General features: G+C 26.3%; 2 protein-coding genes across 3 annotated transcripts; one reads left to right on the forward strand and one right to left on the reverse strand.

The window, feature by feature from the left end:
- Positions 1–2,608: 2,608 nt before the first annotated feature.
- Positions 2,609–15,482, reverse strand: LOC129607107 (adapter molecule Crk). 2 transcript variants are annotated; one of them, XM_055517853.1, is made up of 7 exons: positions 15,282–15,482; positions 14,282–14,336; positions 13,400–13,522; positions 13,066–13,300; positions 12,782–12,910; positions 12,512–12,688; positions 2,609–11,846 (listed from the first exon to the last, which is right to left on the reverse strand). In XM_055517853.1, exons 2-7 carry the CDS (start codon positions 14,308–14,310, stop codon positions 11,433–11,435), a joined length of 1,107 nt encoding a protein of 368 aa, XP_055373828.1. In that variant the 5' UTR covers positions 14,311–14,336; positions 15,282–15,482; the 3' UTR covers positions 2,609–11,432. The 2 variants fall into 2 exon arrangements, with proteins under 2 accessions (XP_055373828.1, XP_055373820.1); XM_055517845.1 differs by having other exon boundaries at positions 14,282–14,339; positions 15,282–15,481.
- A 2,835-nt stretch (positions 15,483–18,317) lies between these two features.
- LOC129606036 (ecotropic viral integration site 5 ortholog) lies at positions 18,318–21,390 on the forward strand. Its single transcript, XM_055516091.1, has one exon. It carries the CDS (start codon positions 18,836–18,838, stop codon positions 21,080–21,082), a length of 2,247 nt encoding a protein of 748 aa, XP_055372066.1. The 5' UTR covers positions 18,318–18,835; the 3' UTR covers positions 21,083–21,390.
- Positions 21,391–23,016: the final 1,626 nt, after the last annotated feature.

Raw genomic sequence — 23,016 nt, forward strand, 5'->3', positions numbered from 1 at the left:
TAAAAAGCAATTTTGCTCTCTAAATCATTCGCCATTAATATGCCAAAATTATGTTATGCAAAAAAAAATTATTGCATGCTTTTTGGAGCAAAACATGAATTAAAAATAAGCGTTGTTAACAATATAATTTGACGATTAATCACAGTTAAGTGATTTAAGATTATAATTATATTTTCGATTGCAATATATTACCCGTTAGTTTTTCTCTTTTGAAGAAATTTGAGAAAAAAATACGCTTTATTCGAAATTATTAAAATCCAAAAAGAAATTTGGATTTTAATAATTCCGATAAGAGCAATTAACAGCTTGATATTCTCTGGTCGTTAATATTTGTAAACTAAAGGGAAATCCGGTTTGAAAGTTGAACCTTTGTATAAAGAGATTAACACCGTTTTTAACCGTTTGTTATAAATTTGAAGAAAGAAATTTGGTATAACAATACTTTTGTAGACATTAAAGAAAAAAAATTGGCTTAAAAATGCCTTTGCGGCACTTTATTTTTCTCAATTATTCTTAAACCATCCCTGAAATCGGAATTGCAATAATACTGTATTAATGCAGAATTAAGCTTATAAAAGCCAATTGCGAATTACACTTTCGATGTCAGTGTATATAAGAGGCAGGAAAATGACAGCAAATTAGAGCTCAGTTAACAATAAAATTAAAAATTAAAATTTTCTAATTTTTCGAACTTTAAAATCATATACATACATATGTTTCCAAAATCTGGACAGATTATAAGTAATGTAGATATTCATGAGAAAGCTTTGTGTTCTGAGGTTTCGAAATCATATTTAATAATGTGCCTATCTGACACATAGGAACGGAGTTATATACTTAAAATTTCAAAAAGTAAGAAGATCATTTGAAATTGACTTCAAGCCTTTGTTAATCGAATCAGGCTCTAAACATCGTCTCTATGCAAAAGTTTAAATAGAAGTACTCAAAGTTTTTAATTTCAAATATCAGTTCACGCACATACAGATACATCGACCGAAATTTCGCTAACAATATTTAATTTTTGTAGTTTCTCTGTATTTTGGCAGATAAAAGTATTTCGGTTGAACATTTGATATGTAAAATTTTCTAACATCAAAATTTCTCATAGTTATGCATTTATTCTAAAAATATTTTTAAGAAAATTTTCTTTTTACAGAAATGTGATTTTAATTATTTATGCGATAAGGAAATATATCGTAAATAATAGATCCATCACTTGAATGGTCGCGCTGCGTTGTTACCATATATCTAGTCTAAGGAAATAAATTGCGATTTTGTTATTTGATTCTTAAATAGCTACTTTTTTTTTATTGATTCCAAGTAAATATCCGGACTTACCCGGTTCCAAGCAAATATCCGGAGGTATCCCTAATGAAGTTGAACGTGAGCTCCCCAACATTAAGAAAGCCCCACTCAAACCAATTGCACCTTGTGAAGACAGCAGGACAGTCACGCAGAATGTGTGTAGCTTTCTCTCAGCAGAATCTACACAAAAGGGAGTGCGATTTACCTAGTTTGTGCAAGTGATATTTCACCAGACAATGACCAATGAAAAGACCAGTATTTGCATGAATAAGATTACGGTCCCTAGCAGCTCTGAGGAAAACTTCTTCGAGCAAGTTGGAAGGAAAAGTTTCGCAAGATGACATCCCTTTGTAGCCCCCCAGCGAATATTTAATTGCTCCTCAAGCAGAGCACCAAGTCTGCCCTTAATGGCAGACATTGACAGTCCACAAGAGGGGACGTGTCGAACGAAAAGGATCTGCAATCCCCTCTGCGCCAATCAGTCAGCGATCTCGCTGCCATTGTGTCCGCTGTGCCGTGACACCCAAATGTGCGTTACTCTGTTTGTTGATACCAACTCCACAAGCGCGAGCAAACAGCTCCACACGAGCTTGGATGTGACCTGAGCCGAATGGAGCGTCATCAATGCCGCCCTGCTGTCTGAGAGTACAAAAATGGCGCGATTTTTAAATCCCTTTTTTAAATTTACTCTCAGTCATATTTCTATTGCACGTATTTCAACACCGAACAATATGGATCGAGGTTCGCGCTTATACTTGTGTTCTTCCACGCTTCGAACGCGCCCGAGGCCACCCCAGATCCGTTTTGAACTTATCAGTGTACCAGACATTACTACCCGTTTAAAAAACTGAGACACTCTGCACACTCAGCTGTTCAACCTTACCGCACTACATAATGGACGCATAGGCGACGATCGGTCTAGTAAGATATATTAATCCTTGGGTAGCACTGTGTATAGCAACAGTACTATCCAAAGACTAATGTCGCAAGTTTTGCTAACAAAACTCCCACACGTCCATCTTAAATACCTACTTATAAAGTTTTTATCATAACATGCATCATATACTCGTAACATCAGTTTTGAGTAATAATATTTGGTATTCAGCTTATAACTTATAATTGCTGAAATATATATCGATATCGTAATAATATAATTTTCAAGGGAATCTCTACCTCTCTTTCTCTTAAAAAAAATAGTGTTTTTTTTGTATGAATTTATATGTAGATGTCAATGTATATAATTTATTCGTATAATTTTTACATTGTTTGTTAACTTTTTTCTTTATCCTTTTCCTTTTTTTTTTATTCTTTTTTAAGGATTATTTTCTATTTATTTTCAATTACTTTCCGTTTAAATATACATTTAAATTATATATTGAAATCAAAAAATATACATTAAAATTGTAATACATTTGGAAAAATATGATTTATTTTTATTTTGTTTTTTTTTATAATTAATATTGAATTCTTGTTTCAATTTTCAGTATGATTATTTTATTTAATAATCTATTTCGTATTTTTTTCCACAAAAATTCTTGAATTCAAGAATTTGATTAATCTTTCCTGACTTCAAAATTGCAGAAATTAATGTCTTACACAATTTAGCAATTGCAAAGCTGAATTGTGTATTAATACGTACGTACTACTGTAATTTTGAAGCCAAGTTTTTTTTTTATTTTATATTAAATTTATATGATGGCAATATTTCTTTTTGTGTTTTATGTATTTTTCTTGTGGAATTTTATTAATTTTTTTTCTTTTCATAAAATAGTAACAATATAGATTTTGAATATATAGTTATATTTTATATATATAAATTATGGGTTTCAATATATATACAATTAATAAATATTTATAATAATATTGTAAATTATTTGGGAATAATATATATTTAGTATATAACGTGGCGCTAAAAGATTTTGATACTCATATAATATATACTCAGATTATCAAAATATAATCCTTGACTTCCAAAATGCAGTGAAATGGTATTAATACACAATTCAGCTTATAAGTATGAATTTCTGAATTGAGTACTAATACGGTATTACTGGATTTTGGAAGTTAACGTCTGTTTGACTTGAGAGAAATTGTATATAGTAATGCCCATAATAATATGGTGTTAATATTCATAAGTTGAATTGGGTATATACTCGATTCAATTTGTAAATTGCGTAATTGCTAAATTGTATATAATAGCGATATATAGTTATTACTGTTATTTCGAAATCAGTATAATCAGCATATTGTCGGTAATACAATATATAAACAAAATAATGAAATAATATATCTCCGATTTAAAAATTTGCAGTAATTTACAACGATATTAACATACATATTAATTCAACAATTACAAATTATAAATTGGGAAAAAAAAACAAATAGCATTTAACAGTAATTTGGAAGTTAAAGATTAATCACAAACGAATTCAGCTAAAAGTAACGCTGTGTAAACAATTCAGTTGTTGAAATTTATATACGGATCTCAACAACATATAAATCAAAAAATCCCAAATCAACGGTGCAATAATATACGTCGAAGCCTGGTGGCCTACTGTGTAAAAATGCGAAAGTCGCAAATTTGTGTAAGTTGATTTGCGATTCGCAAGTGATTTGGGACTATATAACAAAATTCACAAAAAAATTTAAACTGGCAGCATTTTCTAAAATTTTTTGTTTTTGGCATTTCTGACACTTTTTTAAAAATTAACATTTGAATTATTTTAAAATAGGCATACATTTAAATGTATGTATATTAAGGAGGCAATTATTGTTAATTTTTTTAAAACAATTTGGATAGCAAGAGACAGGTAGGTGAAAATTTTAATATTACTTTTGCTCAGCAAACCATTTCACTTATTACCGAAATTTGTAAGGCTGTAGATAAAAAGTTAATTCTCATAGAAATAAAACTGGAAGAAGCAATGTTGAGAATAAAGAAGCAAAACAAATTTGGCACATAACATGAATTTTACTATTACCGTAAATCGGAATGGTTTAGCGTTTTATTTTGACCTTATAATTATAATTACTAATTATAAAAATTTAGTTAAGTTCAGTAGATTTGCAATGCAAGGTTTTTATAATTTAATAAAGCAAAATAAATGTAACACCTACACTTTCGCTATAAGATTCGTAAACAAAATGGCAAGTGAATTGAAAATATACTAAAGTAGCATTCTGTAGTACCACTTTACTTTCGATTACGCAGATTTGCGATATTCGATTTACATAGTATCAAAATTTAAAATGCGAGAATCATAGCACTACATAATAGACCACCATTTACAATAGGCAAATTGGATACTTTAGCATCAGAATATGTTGGAAATCATTAATTTTTTTGGATAATTGAAGAATATTTAGATCCAGATGATGACATTCAAATTACATGAAGTAATTAACGTTTTTTAAATCGGTTAGAAATATAACGTTTTATGTAACAATTCAGTTATAAGTGCTAACTATGTTGAACTGAGTATCACTACATACATACATACGTTACATAGTCCTACACTTGAAAATTGTATAGTAATACTATGGCCATATCTATTCCAAAATGCCAGATATAGGGTCAACTTAACTTATTAAACAATTCACAATTTTAATTGCTTAATAAATTAAATTGATTTTAGATGAACATTTCGTACATGTCCAATAAATATATTGCTATATACACCATATTGAATTCTGTTTTAATACCGTGTTACAGTTAATATGTTGAAGTTATACTGTAAGAGCTGTTATACTGTCATTTCATACACAATTCAGTTTTCGAACTGTAATTGCTGAATTGCTTCACAAAGCATTACTAAATTTTTGAAGTCAAGGATTCTTCAAGTTTCAGCGACAAACTTTTTGAAAGTAATTATTTATTACTTATATGAAAAAATTATTGTCATATAGATGAGATACTGGATGAATCTGTAACGGCGTGTATTCTCTAAAAAGTATAACGGCGGGACAATGTGGTCCGCCAGTGGGGGCCGCGAATGAGTATTTCAATCCAAAAATCCCAGTTGAAAATTATTGCCTTCGACAAAAAGGCTAACATTCATAATTCTAACCGATTTAAAAAAATTAATGTGCAATGGAAAGCTGGAAAGCAGCTTTTTATTTTTAAAAACTAAGACCTACGTATACATATATAATGTGTACATAAATATAATAATATAACAAACATGTATGAATACAGGGTGTTTAACATAAATCTCATAATTTATTGAAATTTTAAAATGACAATTTATTTCAGGGATAATTCTTTGATCAATTTCCAAAAAAACATTTTATGGCTAGAAGAAAGTGCAGACATACTAGTTTTCGAGCTATATGTTGAAAAAAATGGAACCAAATTTTTCCTGCACATAACCTATAACTTCGGAACCATGTGACATAGAGTAGCCTTCGCAAGCTTGTTTTTCAAGCCATTGGCTCTAAAAATTTATTTTAAAACTCGAAATTTCTCGAAAATTTGTGTTATTTTTTTCCCCTTTTAGATGCGCTATAATAAGAGCTATTTAATTAATAGTTAATTCATATAAAATTTTCTTCTATCTCTCATAGTTTTGCCGGTAAAATGTATTAAATGTTTTTTGAAAACATGTGAGAAATGGCATCAGAACCCCAATGCATACAATTTTTTACTTTTTTTGATTTTTTCTAAAGACGAGTGCTTCTTATTCCGAAAGTACATAAAATACAAAATAGCAACATGTTCATTTCAAGCCTTTACTAAGCCTTTCAAAAACTGTTTGTTTGAAGCCCTATCTTTTTCGGAACGGAACTTATAAAAAAAAAACTTCCCGAAAGCTCGTTAAAATTTCTGTATTTTTAAAATTGTTGAGAGTTGACAAATAGTTCAAAACAAAAATTTCACCCATTTTTGATGTCCTAAACAATGACATTTATTTATTTTTTTAATTTTAGCATATGAGAACTTTAAGAGCTTTATAAAATGTTATATATAATTTACTTAAATTTTACGTTCAAATTACTTTAAATTTTATAATTTCGAAAATATTTTATTACAATACAATTTTCATCAAAAAAAAATATGTCGATCTTTAATTACAAAAAAAAATACTTTACTGCCAGTTCTTTGATGCTATCTTTTCTTTTTTCTTTTTTGAAAATGACCTTTGCCATCCAAATTGCAGGGGATATATGGAAGTGTAAAGTTCAAAACAAATCTTATTTCTGGTAGGAAACTTTATTACTGGAGAATTCTGCACTTATAATCTGAATTGTGTAGACTTCATTAATTATCTTGTAAATTACTTATAAACTGATATTGTATAGTTAATATACAGAATTGCTATAGACTTTGAATTTAAACAAAAACAGTTTTTACCAAAATGCAAAACAAATCTATGTACTATAATATCTCTGCAATTTAATTTATTCAGCAATTAAAATTACATTGTAAAGTAAAGTTGACATCAGATCGGCTTTGATAGACGACGAGGCATAATCTTACTTGAAAATTGCAATAATACAGTGTTCATACACAAATCAGTAATTGTAACTAAGAACCTGAAATGCGGAATAATAACATTTTACATTACTGCAATTTCAGTTGTATACAATTTAAATAATGCTTATAAACGCATATAACAATATAAGATGCATATAATAATTTATTAACAGTTTATGTATAATTTGTGTAGCGTATAGTGCTTATAATATACGATATATGCTTGAAGTTAGTACTTGTAATTATAGAATATCAGTTAAATGAATATGTATTAGAATCTTAATTGATTAGATCAATTTTCTTAATACATCTTTACTTCAAATTTCCGAAAACATATGAATTTTAATTAATTATTACTGTCATTCGATTATTGATTTAGTCTGATATCGAAATTATAATAATACCGTATCGATTCACAAGCTGAGCTAAGATTTATAAGCTGAATTCTGCATTAATACAATATTATTACATTTCCGATTATTTCCGATTATTTTTACATTTCCTGTTTTTGTGACTTCAAGATTGCGGTTATAGACTATTAATACCAGGTTCGCATTATATTGTAATTGTTAAATTATGTAGCAATAAAACTTTGCTGCAATTTTGAAGTCAAGATCTATACTTGTATAAATAACGTAATACCTTACTTCAAAAACGCAGTAATACGGCATATATACACAATTTAACTTATGAATGTACTTGATGATTAAAATCAATTAATAAATAATACTATAACTTAATTAATTATAATCAACTAATAAATAATATAATCAATTAATTAATAATACTATAACTTAATTAATTATAATCAATTAATTAATGATAATCAATTAATTAATTATAATAAATTAATCAATTCAGTATTACTGAAAATTTTAAGATACGGTATATTATTAATTATTTAATGCATTTTCGTTTTTTTTAATTATGTATTTAAAATTGAGAAAAATTTTTAAGTTCAACACTGCAGTACAAAATATTATCTATTATATTTCTTGTCATTATTGAACATTGTGTAAATTTTGTTTTACATTAAAAATTTTCCATTTCAAATTTATTTCAGGTTTTATATCAATTCTTTATATAAAAAACTTAATTTCTCTTTGCTTTTTTTTTTGTTATTTTTTTTTGTTTTTTTTTACATAAAATATAGATTTCCTTCTTAAACATTATTCGCAGTTTTCTTACACATAACATAAAAAAAATTAAATATTAAAAATGTTTTTAAAAATGACACACACAAGCTGTTTGACAAAATTACAATGATACGACATTGCAATACAATTGAGCAATTACAACGTATAAGCTGAATTGTATATTAATACCATATTACTGAATTTTGAAGCCAGGGACTGTTAAACAAACCATAATGTCGGAATTGTAATAATACCGTATCGATACATACATAATTCAGCAATTGGCACTTATAAGCTCAGTTTGGCATTAATACATTATTATTATAATTCCGATCTCAGGGAAACATATCTTTTTACAAATTAATTGAAAATACATATTGTTTTTTCCCTTTTTTAATTTTTAATTTGCGATTTTAATTTAACACTTCCTTTGATGCAGTTACACATAAAATTAACTTTAAAAAATTTTAAAGCCTTTTGCAGTCAAATAGAATGATGTGTAATATTCATTACTGCGCTTAATTTGTAATATTCACATATCATATAACGTATAAGCTGAAATCTGTAAATTAATCGCAAAAGTTACCTTATTAATTTCATCTACACATTCGTAATATCCAATATGATTTGAAAAATATATTGTCAGATTGCATTTATATATCTTCAAATGCTATTGTAAATAACATTAAAATTGCAGTAATACTACATAGTCTTAAAATTAAAATATTAGCAATTAACATAATTTGAATTCTGTAATATTACAGTATTACGGTGGTTAATGTCAGGGTATAATTAAACAATATAAAATACAAATAAATTATGTAGTATAAAAAAGTGTAAAATATAAATTTTATACATATTGGATGTCACGATACATTTTACAATTTGAATAATAGAAATTATTTTGTAATTCTGTTACTTAAAATGCCTATGACTTGAAAATTGAAGTAATACTGTGAATTAAATAATTCAAGAATTACAATTTCAAAGCTAAAATCAGTATTAGCACAAATATTATTGAAATTTTGAAGTCTCAATAGTATTTATACCAAATATTATCATTGCTGCAATTTGAATAAGGTTGTCATTTTATATTTATATATTTTATACCACAGCTAATTATAATTTTGTATCCAATTTTTACTATATCGATCTGATTATAACATGACTAATATTACATTTAATTTACATTTCGGATATCACGATATTTATGCGTGAAAATAATATCGTGTTTTTTTTTATTTTAAAGTAATTAAACATATTTTGTGTAACATTAAACTAATAATTAAATTGTAGAATATCAAATCTATTTTGTATTTATAAAAATTTTATTAAAATTTAAAAATGAAACAAAGAGATAAATTACAATATGTTTTTAGACAAATTTATTATATTTTTTTTATTTATTATATTTATTTTAATTTAAACAAATTGTTAAATAAAAAATAACTTTCATTCTTTTTACCTAATACTTCTTTTTAGACTTTAGAAATTCATACTTTGTACATACATACATTGGGACTTTGTAGGGAAAACATTTCTATTTTAAGGTATTTTTTTTTTTAATATGTGAATTATATGATTAAAACAATGTTGAATTTATTAAAATAATTGGCAGACTTCAAAATTGCAGTAGTGCAATATTAACAAAGTAATCGGCTTACAAGTTGCTGAATTGTGTATTAATACCGTATTATTGTAATTTTGAAGTGAGTGATAGTGAGTTAATATTTCTTTTATTTTTTCAAATTATGTATAAACTTAATATTGCATACGAGGGTTTTACTCATAGTATTCACTCTTTAAGTCTAGGAAAAACACACAAATGTATGTACCTAAATTTTATAAGTGACAAATGTGTAAACACGTGCTACATTTCGACCAAACAAAAAAATAACAAATCTGACGTTAATATTACTTATTAAGCAACTAATTATTGACTGAAATACAGACTGCTGAATAAATCAATTTGATGTCATCACTGAGATAGGAATTGGAATAACACTCTATTGTTACTATATAATTCAGTAAATGCGACTAATGTTCGAAATAATATTTTTTAACAAAATATTATTGTAATTCGAATTTACACGCCAAAAATTACGTAAATGGCCTAATTGCATGTATGCAAAAGCGTAGATTCTCTATTGAGTGCACTTTTTCCCTTACAAATAATTTCGCCTCGAGTATAAATATTATTCCCTAAAAGCTTACAAAAATATGATTCTTTTTATTGAAATTTTCAGTGTGTGTTTTAGTATATTTTTTTTTACTTTTTCTTATTAATCGGTAAGTGATAAGATAACATTGAACATAATAGAAAAATTTTTATTACATGAAGCATTTATTTTAATTTTATATGTAGGCGTCAATAATAAATTATTTTATTTCATCAGTTATAACTTATCCAAACACAAGTTGTACACACACACTAACACACAGCCAAACACGCAAGCACACAAACATTACAATAATGAAATATGTGAATCAACTTTCTTTCTTTTTTTGCTCTTTCTCTCTCTTTCTTTCGTCATTTAAAGATAATACAAATTGTGTTAACTTAACATCGTTTTTTGCAATTTTTAATTTATGAAAGGAAACGTTACAAATGCTCTAATACGCTTTTTTACACTATTCAGCTTAAGTTACATATTGCTGAATGGTGTTTAAATTAATATGAATCTTTATAGCATAATAATTACAAAATGTAAAAACTGCACATTTAACTTTTATTAGATCATACACCTAAAGGCAGACTAAGCGTTCTGTCAGACACTCAACTTTTAGTTTAGCAATTACCATTTCAGCACAAATTAATTGATCGCTTAATTGCATGTGTTCATACAGCTGCATTATCTAAAATACAAACCTATGGAACACAAATAAGTAATCAAACAGTTGCAAAACTAGAAATTGGATATTCACCAGAACCCTAACCTCAATTTTCTTTTATAATAATTGCATTATTGAAAAAGCAAGTTGACATTTGATTTGCGAAAAACTCGAGTTAACGTTTGGTAGATGACCTTTTATTATTTCATTTTATTTATTGTGCGTTTCATACGTTATCTACGTCATGTTAGTTTCATTTTGTTAATTTATACCGTAACGCTATACCTTTCCATTGTAGAGTTAATAATATTTTATAGATTTTTTACATCCAAATGAAAAACTTCTTTGTTTTGTTACATTGTTTTTAAATATATGTATATAAATATATGCGTATATGATATTTGCTTATTAAAATATAAATTTAAAATATATAATTAATTTCATCATTTTTATTATTTTGTTTTTGTTGCTTTGTTTTTCTTCTTTTGTATTGTTTGCAATGCAAATTTGAGTTTTAGAAACCGAATTCAAAATTCAAAATTAAAAAATAAATTGTATACATATACAAATTAGAATTAATATTTTTAATTATAATTTTTTTTCTTGTTATTTATTAATTATTGTAATTTTTTATTTATATTATTATTCATATTATCATTTAATATTATTATTATTTTAAATTATTTTCAATCACCCCACTCATTATTACTACTAATTTCAGTATTTCCTGTACCATTAAATTGGTGTTGTTGCTGCGATTGTTGTTGTGGCTGTTGTTGTTGTTGCTGTTGTAGTTGATTATTTCCAGAATGATGTCGTTTTTCATTGCTACCAGGACTAATTTGATTTTGTTGCTGTTGTTGATATTTTTGTGTTGAATTAAATGTATTATTACAGCAATTATTATCATTATCCTCAATAAATTCAACATGAGTGAATGGAAAATGTCCCCGTTTTCCTTTCAATTCACCTTCCCACTGACCATTAATATTAGTTTTTGTTACAGTTATAACATCACCAACTTCTAATTTCAGTGCAGTTTTATCGTACGCGTTGGGTATACGGGTCTGTTTGACAATCGCCAGAGCTGGTAATTTCCTCTTTAAATACAAAAAAAAAATACATATATTTTGATATACGTATATATTTTTATACTAAAATTATGAAATATTACAAAATACTACACAACGCTTTTATATTTCTCATCGACTAAATAGATGATGATTGTGAATAAAATTAATAGTAAAAAATAAAGGAATATAAAGGTTCATAGGGAAATGTATGCATTTACATTAAATTTGTCTTCATATTAACCAAAAAAATACAATTCCATAGGACCATTACGAACTTAAATTTTTTGGTCTATTAACCGAATAAAATATGATAAAGTAGGTTTGAAAACATTTCATTTTATAATGCAAATTCATTTGGAATAAACATGTGATAGTTGAATAAAATTTTTGGCACTTTTCTCAAAAGTAATTTTTTGGCTCATCACCCGTGTTTTGTAAGACACAACGTAAATAATGTATTTAAATATTATTCCATGATATTGTAATTTGAGTTACAATAAAACTGTTATGCGTCTTATAAAATATGCTTGTATATCCCGAATCTTTCATTCCATTCTTTCAATTATAATTCTGATTTTGGCCATCTTACTTAATATATTTGAGTAAAGGAGTAACAAAATTATAATAACGTTTTTGCTTTTTGCATTTTCACTTATATAATTTAAAAAATAAAATATATTATTATTAGTTACATTTAAATCCGATTTTTTTAAAGAGCTGCCTAGCTGATGTGGTGATGAGCCTGTTCTGACACTATGAATTTGGTTTACACTCATATTATTTTGAATATTTGTGCAATTTGTACCGTTATCCAAATTACTTCCTGCACTTCCTCCAGAACCAGGTCTATCAGCTATACTATTTTCATACTAAAATTGCAAAAAAAAATATATGTATTTAATAAATTACCTTAAAAATTCATTAATTTCAAAATAAAAGTGAACTCTAATTTTAAATCTTACTGTTTGTACATATGGTACCGGAATTTGACCAATTTGTCCATAACAATTTTTGGCGGTCCACCATTGATCTTCATCTTTACTTACAATAGTTAGAATTTCTCCGCGTCGAAATGGTAAATCATCTTGATCCTATATTAAAATAAAAAAACATTTTTGTTTTAAATAAATCAAAATTTTTAAATAGAGATATGTTTGATGCAATATACGTATATTGCATGAAATATTTAAAACGCAGAATGTAAGTAGGTTCTATACAATAATACATAGAACAATTTTTAACTTACACTTCCATCAAAATCAAATTTTGCAATAACTCGTTCTGTTTTATTAAGCAATCTATCTGTTTTATTGACAATTGTGCTAGCTGGCCGTATCAATGAGGCCGTATCCAAATAATGTAATTTATAAAAGCTTAATAACTCTGGTAAATCTCCAAATACTTGATCACCAATACGATAAATTATTTGATCACCATTCTCAATTTTATTTATAATATAATGTCCAACTTTGGTTTCTTCTCTTAAAAATGAAAAGAAATGAAAACGAAAACAAAAAATAAACATAAAATGTAAAATTTAATTTTATTTATAGTTTGATAATTATATTAGTAACATTTACCTTACACATAACACAAAATCTCCAATAATTGTATTACTATCTCTGACCAAAAATACACCTGCTTCAGTTTCATTCATTAGTAACTCAGTTGCATCTAATCGGGACATAGGTCCAAAATACCAACTAAAAAATAATAAAAATAAATGCAATTAAATAATTATAAATTGATTAAATGTTGAATTAATTTAAAAATTAAATCAAATAAAAAAAATCTTCCTATCTTACATAACTGCCCTATCTTACATTACTAAGTTCCTTTCCCTTTTTCAGGAGAAAAAAAAACTACAACATTCAATAATCAATAAAAATAGGTGAAGATTAACATTCAATTTCTTTCATTACTTTACATTATTTGTTTCCCGATCACTAGAAATTCTTGAAAGCAGTTGCATAATTAAATGCATGATTACATTAAATGGTGAGCAGGAATTCATATGCATTCATATGCATATGAGTTCCTGCTCACCATTATTATATCCTCGTATCAAGAAATCATTAAAATAAAACAATTTCAGTAAAAAAAATTAATTAAATGGATTTTGGGACTGTACTCCAATGGAATGTGAATAGAATGTATATTTAATATAAATAAGTTGGTACATATAGGTAGGTACTATTTAATATATATAAAATATTATATTTATAATCTTCTTTTTCAATTTTAATTCGAAAAGCAATTAACGAAAATGGCATAAGTAATGTAATGGCTGGGACAAGTTGGGGAATACATATTGGGACGACGGTATTGCAATGGAATGTGAATGGAATATTGAAGTAAATACATAAGAAGGTAGGTAGGCGGGTTATAATTACTACCTACTACGAGTATTAATACCTAGTAATAATATAAAAATTACAAAAATTTAATACACAGGAACTTACCTTTCCCGGTCATGAATATCAAATGACATTTCTTTAATTATATATTTCAATTATTCTCCTTTTGCAAAATTTTGTATGAAAAAAAAATATTAAAAAAAATTAAAATTTATAATTATTATTTTTGCTTTTATAAAAACATTCTTTTTTTCAAATATTTCAAATTTTCGCAAGGATATTCTAAATTGATTTTGTAAAAAAAATGTGAATTTGATGTGACTTTAGTTTTAAATTCTTCTGGTTTAAAAATTTTTTCAATGCAAAATTATTGCAGTGCTATATTATTTTTTTTTAAACACGGTACATATGTGTGAGGAAAACATACAGCAGTAGTAAATTACATACAAAACGGCGACAGATCTTCCAATTTTCTGCCCTGTCTTCCAAGGCCATAAGCAGAAGCACGTCATGTCATTTTGTTTTTAAATTGAATAAAAATAAAAAAAAGCCTTTTATTTCAATTTAAGAAAATTAAATTTTTTCACAATATTTTGCAATTTTGTGTGAATCCCAGCCCTTTTTAAATTAGAATTTTGCAATATAGAATTTTATAATATTGTATTCTTACATTTTGTTTTTTTGAAAAACAAAAAGGATAATTTTTATTCAATTTTGCCCGTATTTTTGTATGGGAATTTTCTTAGATGTATTTCTTTCACATTTTTTATTTGAAAATCTTACTTTACTTTATACTTTTCAAATATAGAAAAAAAATATTTGAATTTTAAATGCTATATTTCATATTCACAATTTAGTCAAAGTCAAGGCAATCAATTTTTCACATCAATACAAAAAATTAAAAAATTAGGAAATACTTATATTATATTGAATTTTTTGTTTTCGACTAAAAAAAGAAAACACTAATTTTACTTAAAATTAATTATTAAAATTTTGTAAAAAAAAACACTGGACCCAATTCTTTAAATAATTCTTGAACTTAATTATTTTAATTATATTTTGTAACTAGTTTTAATTTAATGTGAAAAAAAATATATATGGGTACCTATTTAAAAAACAAAAGAAAGAAAATTTGCGTGAAAGCCAAAAAAATTTATTCGTTTCTTTTTTATTTTGTTTGATGAAATTTTCAAGAATTTTTTGTTATAAAAAATAATTTTAACTATTTTAACTATTTTATAAAAAATAATTTGAAATATTTTTTTGCAATTTTTTCACTTCATCCTTCTTTTGTCGTAAATTTAGTTTATTTTTTTTTTTACGGTTTTTGTTTTTGTAATATTAATTAGCACTTTATTTATGATTTACAAAAAAATAAAAAAAAAACTTGAGTTTATTCTCTCTTTTTCTGATTCATACAATTTTTATTTTCTCTTTTATCTTAACCCATTAAATTTTCATTATTTTTTACGTTTAATTTAAGATGCAAGAATGAATAAGATATATTTATAGATTTTGTACTCTACTCTTCTCATTCAAGTAAATACTTAAATGTAAACACCGTACTAGAGACAATTCTTCTGAACTGACTACACTGTTACACTTTTCAATTTAAAGCGCATGCCCAACAATATGTCAAAATTATTTTTAATAATTTCAATAATAGCTTCATGAACGGAACTGCCATATTAATTCTTTTTGCTATATTTTTGTAAATATGGAAAAATTGTTATGTTTTCAAATTACGTACATACTATGACAGTAGATGATATCAAATTTTGTGTCAGTTTTTTAAAACCATTGTATGCCTTAAACAAAATTTTTTTGTTTTTCTAAATATCACTCTAAATTTTTGCAACACGTGTGCTGTCAACCTTTGACATAAAAGTATATAATGAATGTCATATATAAATTTACAAGATTATATCATAGACTAAATCAGTAGATTTAGTCTGGATATGAAACTCGCACCAAACAGAGAAAAATTTTTATTTCAACAAATTGTCTAATAAATTGTCAAAATCAAACTAACTATTGAACTTCTCTTCATTCTTCCATTCTTAATCATATTTTCTTTAATATAAAAATCTGTAAATAAGTTGTGGAATTTGTTTTATAAAGTCTTTCTCAGGATAAATGTTTTACTTTTAAATTTTTTTAAATTGTTGAAGAAACGAGAGTGCCATTTTTAATAGAACATTTTCTATTTTGAACTTGAACAGATCTATTAAATTGACGTAGCGAGCTCTCGAATACAAAAGTCTTGCCTTTACCTTAACATTAATTGTAAAATGTTAATCAGAAGTCAGAGCTAGGGTTTGGATGGTTAGAGTAACTCACAGTAACCACTGTAAAATTGCAAATTTTTTACAGTAACCGGTTACTGTAACCTGCAACTTTGTCTTAGTTTTGTTTCCTTCAAGATTTCTAAAAAAAATTTTGAAAATTGTAAAAAAAAATTATTGTTTTAAAAAAACTATTAGTTTATTAATTATTAATTTAAAATTTAAATAAAAAGAAAATAATGAAAAACAAATATTTTCTTCAGAGAATAAAAAAAAATTCAAATTAAAAAATAGTATTGCACAAGTAAATAAATTAAAAATTTTAAATTTAAGGCTTTTTACAGCTCTTCGTTCAATTAAAAACGTAATCCTACAGTAACTTATAGTAACGTTGCTATAATCTGCAACGATACAGATACTGTAAGTGTAACCGTTCAAACCCTAATCAGAACCAAAGTGGTGATGGACAATTTGCGTTTTTAACCCATAACAACAGCGGTGTAGAAAAATTAATTGTACAGTATTTTGCATATTGTGCTACACACATAATGCATGAAAACAGACAATGTTAAAAAAAACTGCCAATGGTAAAATAGGAATCTCAGTTTTTTTTAGCTCCGTAAATTAGGAATTTATGTTTTTTTACTGCCGACGGTTAAATTTGTGACGGAAATTTCGTTTGTTTCTGAACATTCCTATTTAAATATGTGTTTCTATATGAATTCTGATATTTCGCTGTGGAAAATCGCTCCTGTTTTTTTCAAATTAATATTGTAAAAAAACATTAACTAATGTAGTAATATTGTAACCTAATGTAATATAATATACAGGGTGATTTAGTAATCAGTGACATAAAACTTACCATCATTTAGAGCATCAAAAAAGAGTAAAATTTTTGTTGAGAAATAGGTGTCAAATCTCAGCGGTTTCGGAGGTACAGGGAATTTAAAGAATTTTCATGAAATTTCTACTTACCCAAGCTTCTTTATTTAAAGCTTCCCTTCCGCAAAAGATAGAAGCTTCAAATAAACAGTTTTTAAAGGACTAGTAAATGGCATAAAAGCAACAGTAGTATATTCAAAAAATTCTTCAATGAAAATGTTGATAATTTTTCCGAAATATTAAAATTTTTTTTTGGATATATAAAAAGAAAGCCCCCTTTTGGAATAAGATACTTTTATTTTTGCTAATATATTTCGTGCTACATACGCACTTTATCAAAAATGAGAAGAAAATCAGCTTTGATGCAGCGCACAAAATATATTAGCAAAAATAAAAGTAACGTATTTTATTCCGCATAAAAGAGAGTTTTCTTTTCATGTACCTAAAAAAATATATTACTTAATCTTGTATTTTATGTGCTTTCGGACTACTAATCATTCGAACTTTAGAAAATATTTGATTTTTCCCTTCTTTTATTTTTCTCCAACCCGATAATTTCGTACGAAATTTTTTGAAACTTCGAAATTTTTTTTCACAGAATTTTGGCCACTTTCTTAAGATTTAATTTAAGTCACTAAATATTAAAAAGTCTTTTATGGTATAGGAGGTATAGCGAAAAAATCATTTCTATTTGAAAATTTTAAAAGTCCTAATAAAATGTAAAAAATCAAAATATTTACTGTTTATAGTATATATTATTTCACTGATTACGGAATTACCCTGTATATGCACAATAGGTAGATAGTTTGAATATGAAGCGAAAGTGATTTAAAATTGTTTCAGAAGAATGGCCAAAAGATGTCACTACGTAATATTTCTAATTGTCAAATTAAACATAAAATAAGTGACGTTTAACATTTTTGACAATTTTCTTTTCACCATGAAATCACAAAAGATTTTTGACATTACAAGAGTATTATAGGGAACTTAGATTGTGTTAATTTTTAAAGAATTTTTTTATATTGTGATTATATTTAATTGTAATTTCTTTAATTTATTTCTTTTTAAAGAAAAAACCACAAACTATTTGTTTTCTCAAATGTAAAGTTAACTATTCCATTTCAACATTCCTGACACAATAAAAAAAAAAATTTAAGTGTTTGAATCTTCTATGCCATATGGGAATAAAGTAAATTTTTTTACTTGTTGGATGTTGACTGAATGATTACATTCTTGCATCAGCGTATGAACAAAAGAAAATTCAATATTGTATTTTTTGTATATTAAAGTGCTAAAATATACGATTTTTTTTACTTAAACATTATTTATTGAATATAAACTTATTTATTTACGAGTTAAGTATTTATGCTTTTTTTTTTCTTGATTTGCGGTTATTGCGAATATATTCCTCGTAAAAAGAAACAAAAACGAAGAAAATAAGAGAAAGCAAAAAGAAAAATAAACGCAAAATGATCTGTAATTTTGGAGCAAAATGAGTGCGGGTGAGTCTACTACTAAAGAAAATTTATCATCAACTGAAGCAGAATTACTAGCAAAGTTAGAAGCAGCTAATAAATTAATTGAAAGCGATGCCAAAAGCCTAAGTTCAATGACTTCCACAAATTCTACCCATAGTAGAAAAAATTCTAGTACCAGCCAAATTGTGACATCATCGGCTGAAGAAGATGTATGGACTACATGGTCAGCTATTGTTAATGACTGGGAAGGTAATGTTAAAAGAAAAAATTCAGCTATACCAGAACTTGTACGTAAAGGTATACCACGTCATTTTAGACCAATTGTTTGGCAATTATTATGTGGTGCATCAGAAAGTGAAAAAAAGAAATATGCTGATTATTTAAAGGCAACATCAGCATGTGAAAAAGTAATACGTAGAGATATTGCACGTACTTATCCTGAACATGATTTCTTTAAAGAGAAGGATGGGTTTGGGCAAGAAGCATTATTTAATGTTATTAAAGCATATTCTATACATGATCGTGAAGTTGGTTATTGTCAAGGTTCAGCTTTTATAGTTGGATTACTCTTAATGCAAATGCCGGAAGAAGAAGCTTTTGCCGTTTTTGTTCAAATTATGCAACAGCACAAAATGCGTGACATGTTTAAACCATCAATGTCCGAATTGGGTCTTTGCATGTATCAATTAGAAAATTTAGTTCAAGATTTATTACCAGAACTACATAATCATTTTCAAACACAAGCATTCCAAACTTCAATGTATGCGTCTAGCTGGTTTTTGACGCTATTTACAACAAATTTAAATTTAAATGTTAGCTGTCGTATAATGGATATATTTTTAAGTGAAGGTATGGATTTTATTTTTAAATCAGCTTTATCATTATTAACAATAGGTAAAGATGATTTACTATGTCTTGATATGGAAGCAATGTTAAAATATTTTCAAAAGCAATTACCTGAGAAAGTAGCTAACGACCCAGAAGCATTTTTTTCATTGACAAATGAAATAAAAATTAATTCGAAAAAAATGAAGAAATTTGAAAAAGAATATTTTGATTTGAAGAAAAAAGAACAAGAAGAAATGGTCGAATTACGTCGATTACGTAGCGAAAATCGTTTATTACTTAAACGAAATGAACTTTTAGAAGCTGAAAGCGCTGAATTAGCTGACAAATTGGTAAAAGGACAAGTTTCCAGAGCTGAAGAAGAGGAAACCAGTTTTGCAGTTCAAAATGAACTTCATATTCTTAGACGAAATTACCTTGAAATATCGTATCAATTGGAAAACGCTAATGAAGAAATAAGAGCTTTAAGTTTAAGATTACAAGAAAATAATAATTCACATCAAAGTTCAATCGATGAATTATGTATTAAAGAAGAGGCACTAAAACAGCGTGATGAAATGGTTTCCTGTTTGCTCGAAGAATTAGTAAAAGTAAGGCAAAGTTTAGCTGAAAATGAAGATCTTGTTAGAACATTAAAAATGAAAGTTGAAGAATTAGAAGAAGATAAAAAAACACTACGTGAAATTACACCTGAAAATTCTGTAGCACATTTACAAGATGAATTAATTGCAAGTAAATTGAGGGAAGCCGAAGCAAGTTTATCATTAAAAGATTTAAAACAACGTTTTCAGGAACTGAGTTCACAATGGCAACGTCAACTGCAAGAGCAGAAATCTGACGCATCAAATGAGAATAATTCGTCTGCTACTGCAAAGAAATTATTATTTTGGGATACAAAGTCAAATGAAACACAAAAATTAGAAGAAGAGTTAATGACGACAAGAATAAGGGAAATGGAAACCTTAACTGAATTAAAAGAATTACGCTTAAGAGTAATGGAACTTGAAACCCAAGTTCAAGTATCAACAAACCAATTGAGAAGGCAAGACGAGGAAAATAAAAAATTAAAAGATGAATTAGAACAATCTAAAGGGCGTGAAAAAGATTTAGGTAATAAAACACGTGAACAACAGCATAGATATTCTGATTTAGAATCACGTATGAAAGATGAATTAATGAACGTTAAAATAAAATATACAGAACAATCGCAATTGGTCGCAGAATTAAGACAAGAAATTTCTAGATTAGAGACAAAGAATTCCGAGATACTTGCCGAAGGTGAATTACGTTCAAATCTTAATGATGAATCTGATGATAAAATAAATGATTTAGAAGATCGTATCGAGGATATCAAAGCGGACCTTCCAACACCAATTACTAGCCCTGATAATGAACCATGGAAATGGATAAGTTAAAATGTTTTTTTTAATTTTTTTTATTTTTAATTAAAAAATATTTTTTAAATAAAAGAATGAAAATGTTTATGTTCAATAGCAACACCAAAAAAAAATCTGTCGTATATACTTAGCAATGAAAAAAAATGAATTATAAGCACTTTGGTTTTTCTTTTAATTTTTTTATGCTATTGTCAATGAAAATTAATGTTATTCAGTAAATATTAATGTAAGGGTTTTTTGTATTAATATGAAAAAAAAAATAATAAAAAATACCTAATTATTAAAAAGAAGTGGAATATTTTATATGTAAACTAAAAATAAAAAGAAAAAAAAATATTTTACATTTCTCATAATTAATTTATTTAATTTTAATTTAAAAAAATATTATTTAATTTAATTATACAATTAATAAAAATATCGACAGTAGTTTTTTTTTTTTTTGAGTTAAATAACATCGTAACATTAAAAAGATCCGATGAAATAAATGTAAATTGTATTATTCATTGTGTAAATTGTATGTATTGAATACCAATACCATGTACCATATAAGCTAATCATATCAGCTTCTTAGCCTTTTATTCGTTGTAGTGAGCAAAATAGTGGACAAAATATTGAACACACATTTTTTACTACATATTTTGATGTCACGAATACGGTTTTTAAATGTGATTAAGCGACAGCATTGTGGAACTTATGGACTATTTTATACATTAAAAAGAAAGCGCATGATTTAAGAAGAAAGAAAGTATTTACAGTGAACTACAGAAATATTATAGAGATATACAGGACACGTGGCATAAGAAAAAATATAATATAAAGCCATGAAAATTAATAAACTATATTTACTAAGTAAATTTGTACACATGAACTGCACACATATGAATGCATACGTGCATTTACAATTTAAATACATAGGCTTGTTTTGTACGTATTGCGTACAACTTGTGGAATTCGCTTAAGGCGGTGAAATCTTCAACATTTGTTATTGTGTACATATTATGGCAAATAGATTTTACGATATTTATAGTATTTCAAAATAAACTATTAACAAAAATTGTCATAAAGGTAAAGGTTATGGAATAATCTCATTTAATAAAAAGATCCTGACCCGAAACACAAAACTTTAATAGTTCCATTATTATTTCTAAATATCTAAAACATTACATAATATTTAAAAAATTTTTTAAGGTTGAATGTATTGTAGATTGTTGCCAAAGTGTACTTATATAAAATCTTACGCTTAAAACTTTTATAAATACATATTCACGTGGAATATGTTTTACATTGCAGTAAAACACATTAGATACGTATATGTATATAACAAGTTTAGAAACTCTATAAAAGAGGAAAATTTATTTCTTTTCTATCATTAGCATTTTCTTATAAAAAAAAAGATATTTAGGTTTTTTACAGTACGGAAGAAGGATGAGGGTGGGTACGAAAGGATGGGGGGTTTTTAATGTGAAATTTACGTAACGTAATGTATGAACAATCCTAATTTGCTTTTGTTTTAGCTTAGCTATTGATGTTATACACATTAAATTCTTAAGGGAATAAAATTATACCAAGTTAAATATATTATGTAGGTTAAATGTATTATGGATCTGTTTTTGGGATTTTTGTATTATAAAATATGATTCAAACATTTTAAATGTGTGTAACTATTTTCATAGATCCCTAACTACATACATACAATAAAAGGTGCAGTGTATAAAATACGATAAAATGATGTCAGAAATTAAATTTTCTAACTTAAATAATGAAAAATTTTATTATGAACATAATTTACATATTACATTTGTATATCTACCTTTAATGGGTAGATATACAAATGTAATATGTAAATTGTTCATAATAAAAGGTAAAATATTATTCATTTATATTCTCGGAGTCATTCTCTCTGAAATTATTTAGGTTTCTACAAAATCACTAATAAAACATTAGTTTAGCTA

This window comes from Condylostylus longicornis, unplaced genomic scaffold, assembly GCF_029603195.1.
Source record: "Condylostylus longicornis isolate FDR11 unplaced genomic scaffold, ASM2960319v2 ptg000003l, whole genome shotgun sequence".
NCBI lineage: Eukaryota > Metazoa > Arthropoda > Insecta > Diptera > Dolichopodidae > Condylostylus > Condylostylus longicornis.

Coding starts and splice junctions, on each gene's coding strand:
- LOC129607107 (XM_055517853.1), bottom strand. CDS start 14,310: ATGTCATTTGATATTCATGACCGGGAAAG. Junction 12,911..13,065: donor AATTTGATTTTGATGGAAGT/GTAAGTTAAAAA, acceptor ATTTTAATATAG/GATCAAGATGATTTACCATT. Junction 12,689..12,781: donor CGGTACCATATGTACAAACA/GTAAGATTTAAA, acceptor TTGCAATTTTAG/TATGAAAATAGTATAGCTGA.
- LOC129606036 (XM_055516091.1), top strand. CDS start 18,836: ATGAGTGCGGGTGAGTCTACTACTAAAGAAAATTTATCATCAACTGAA.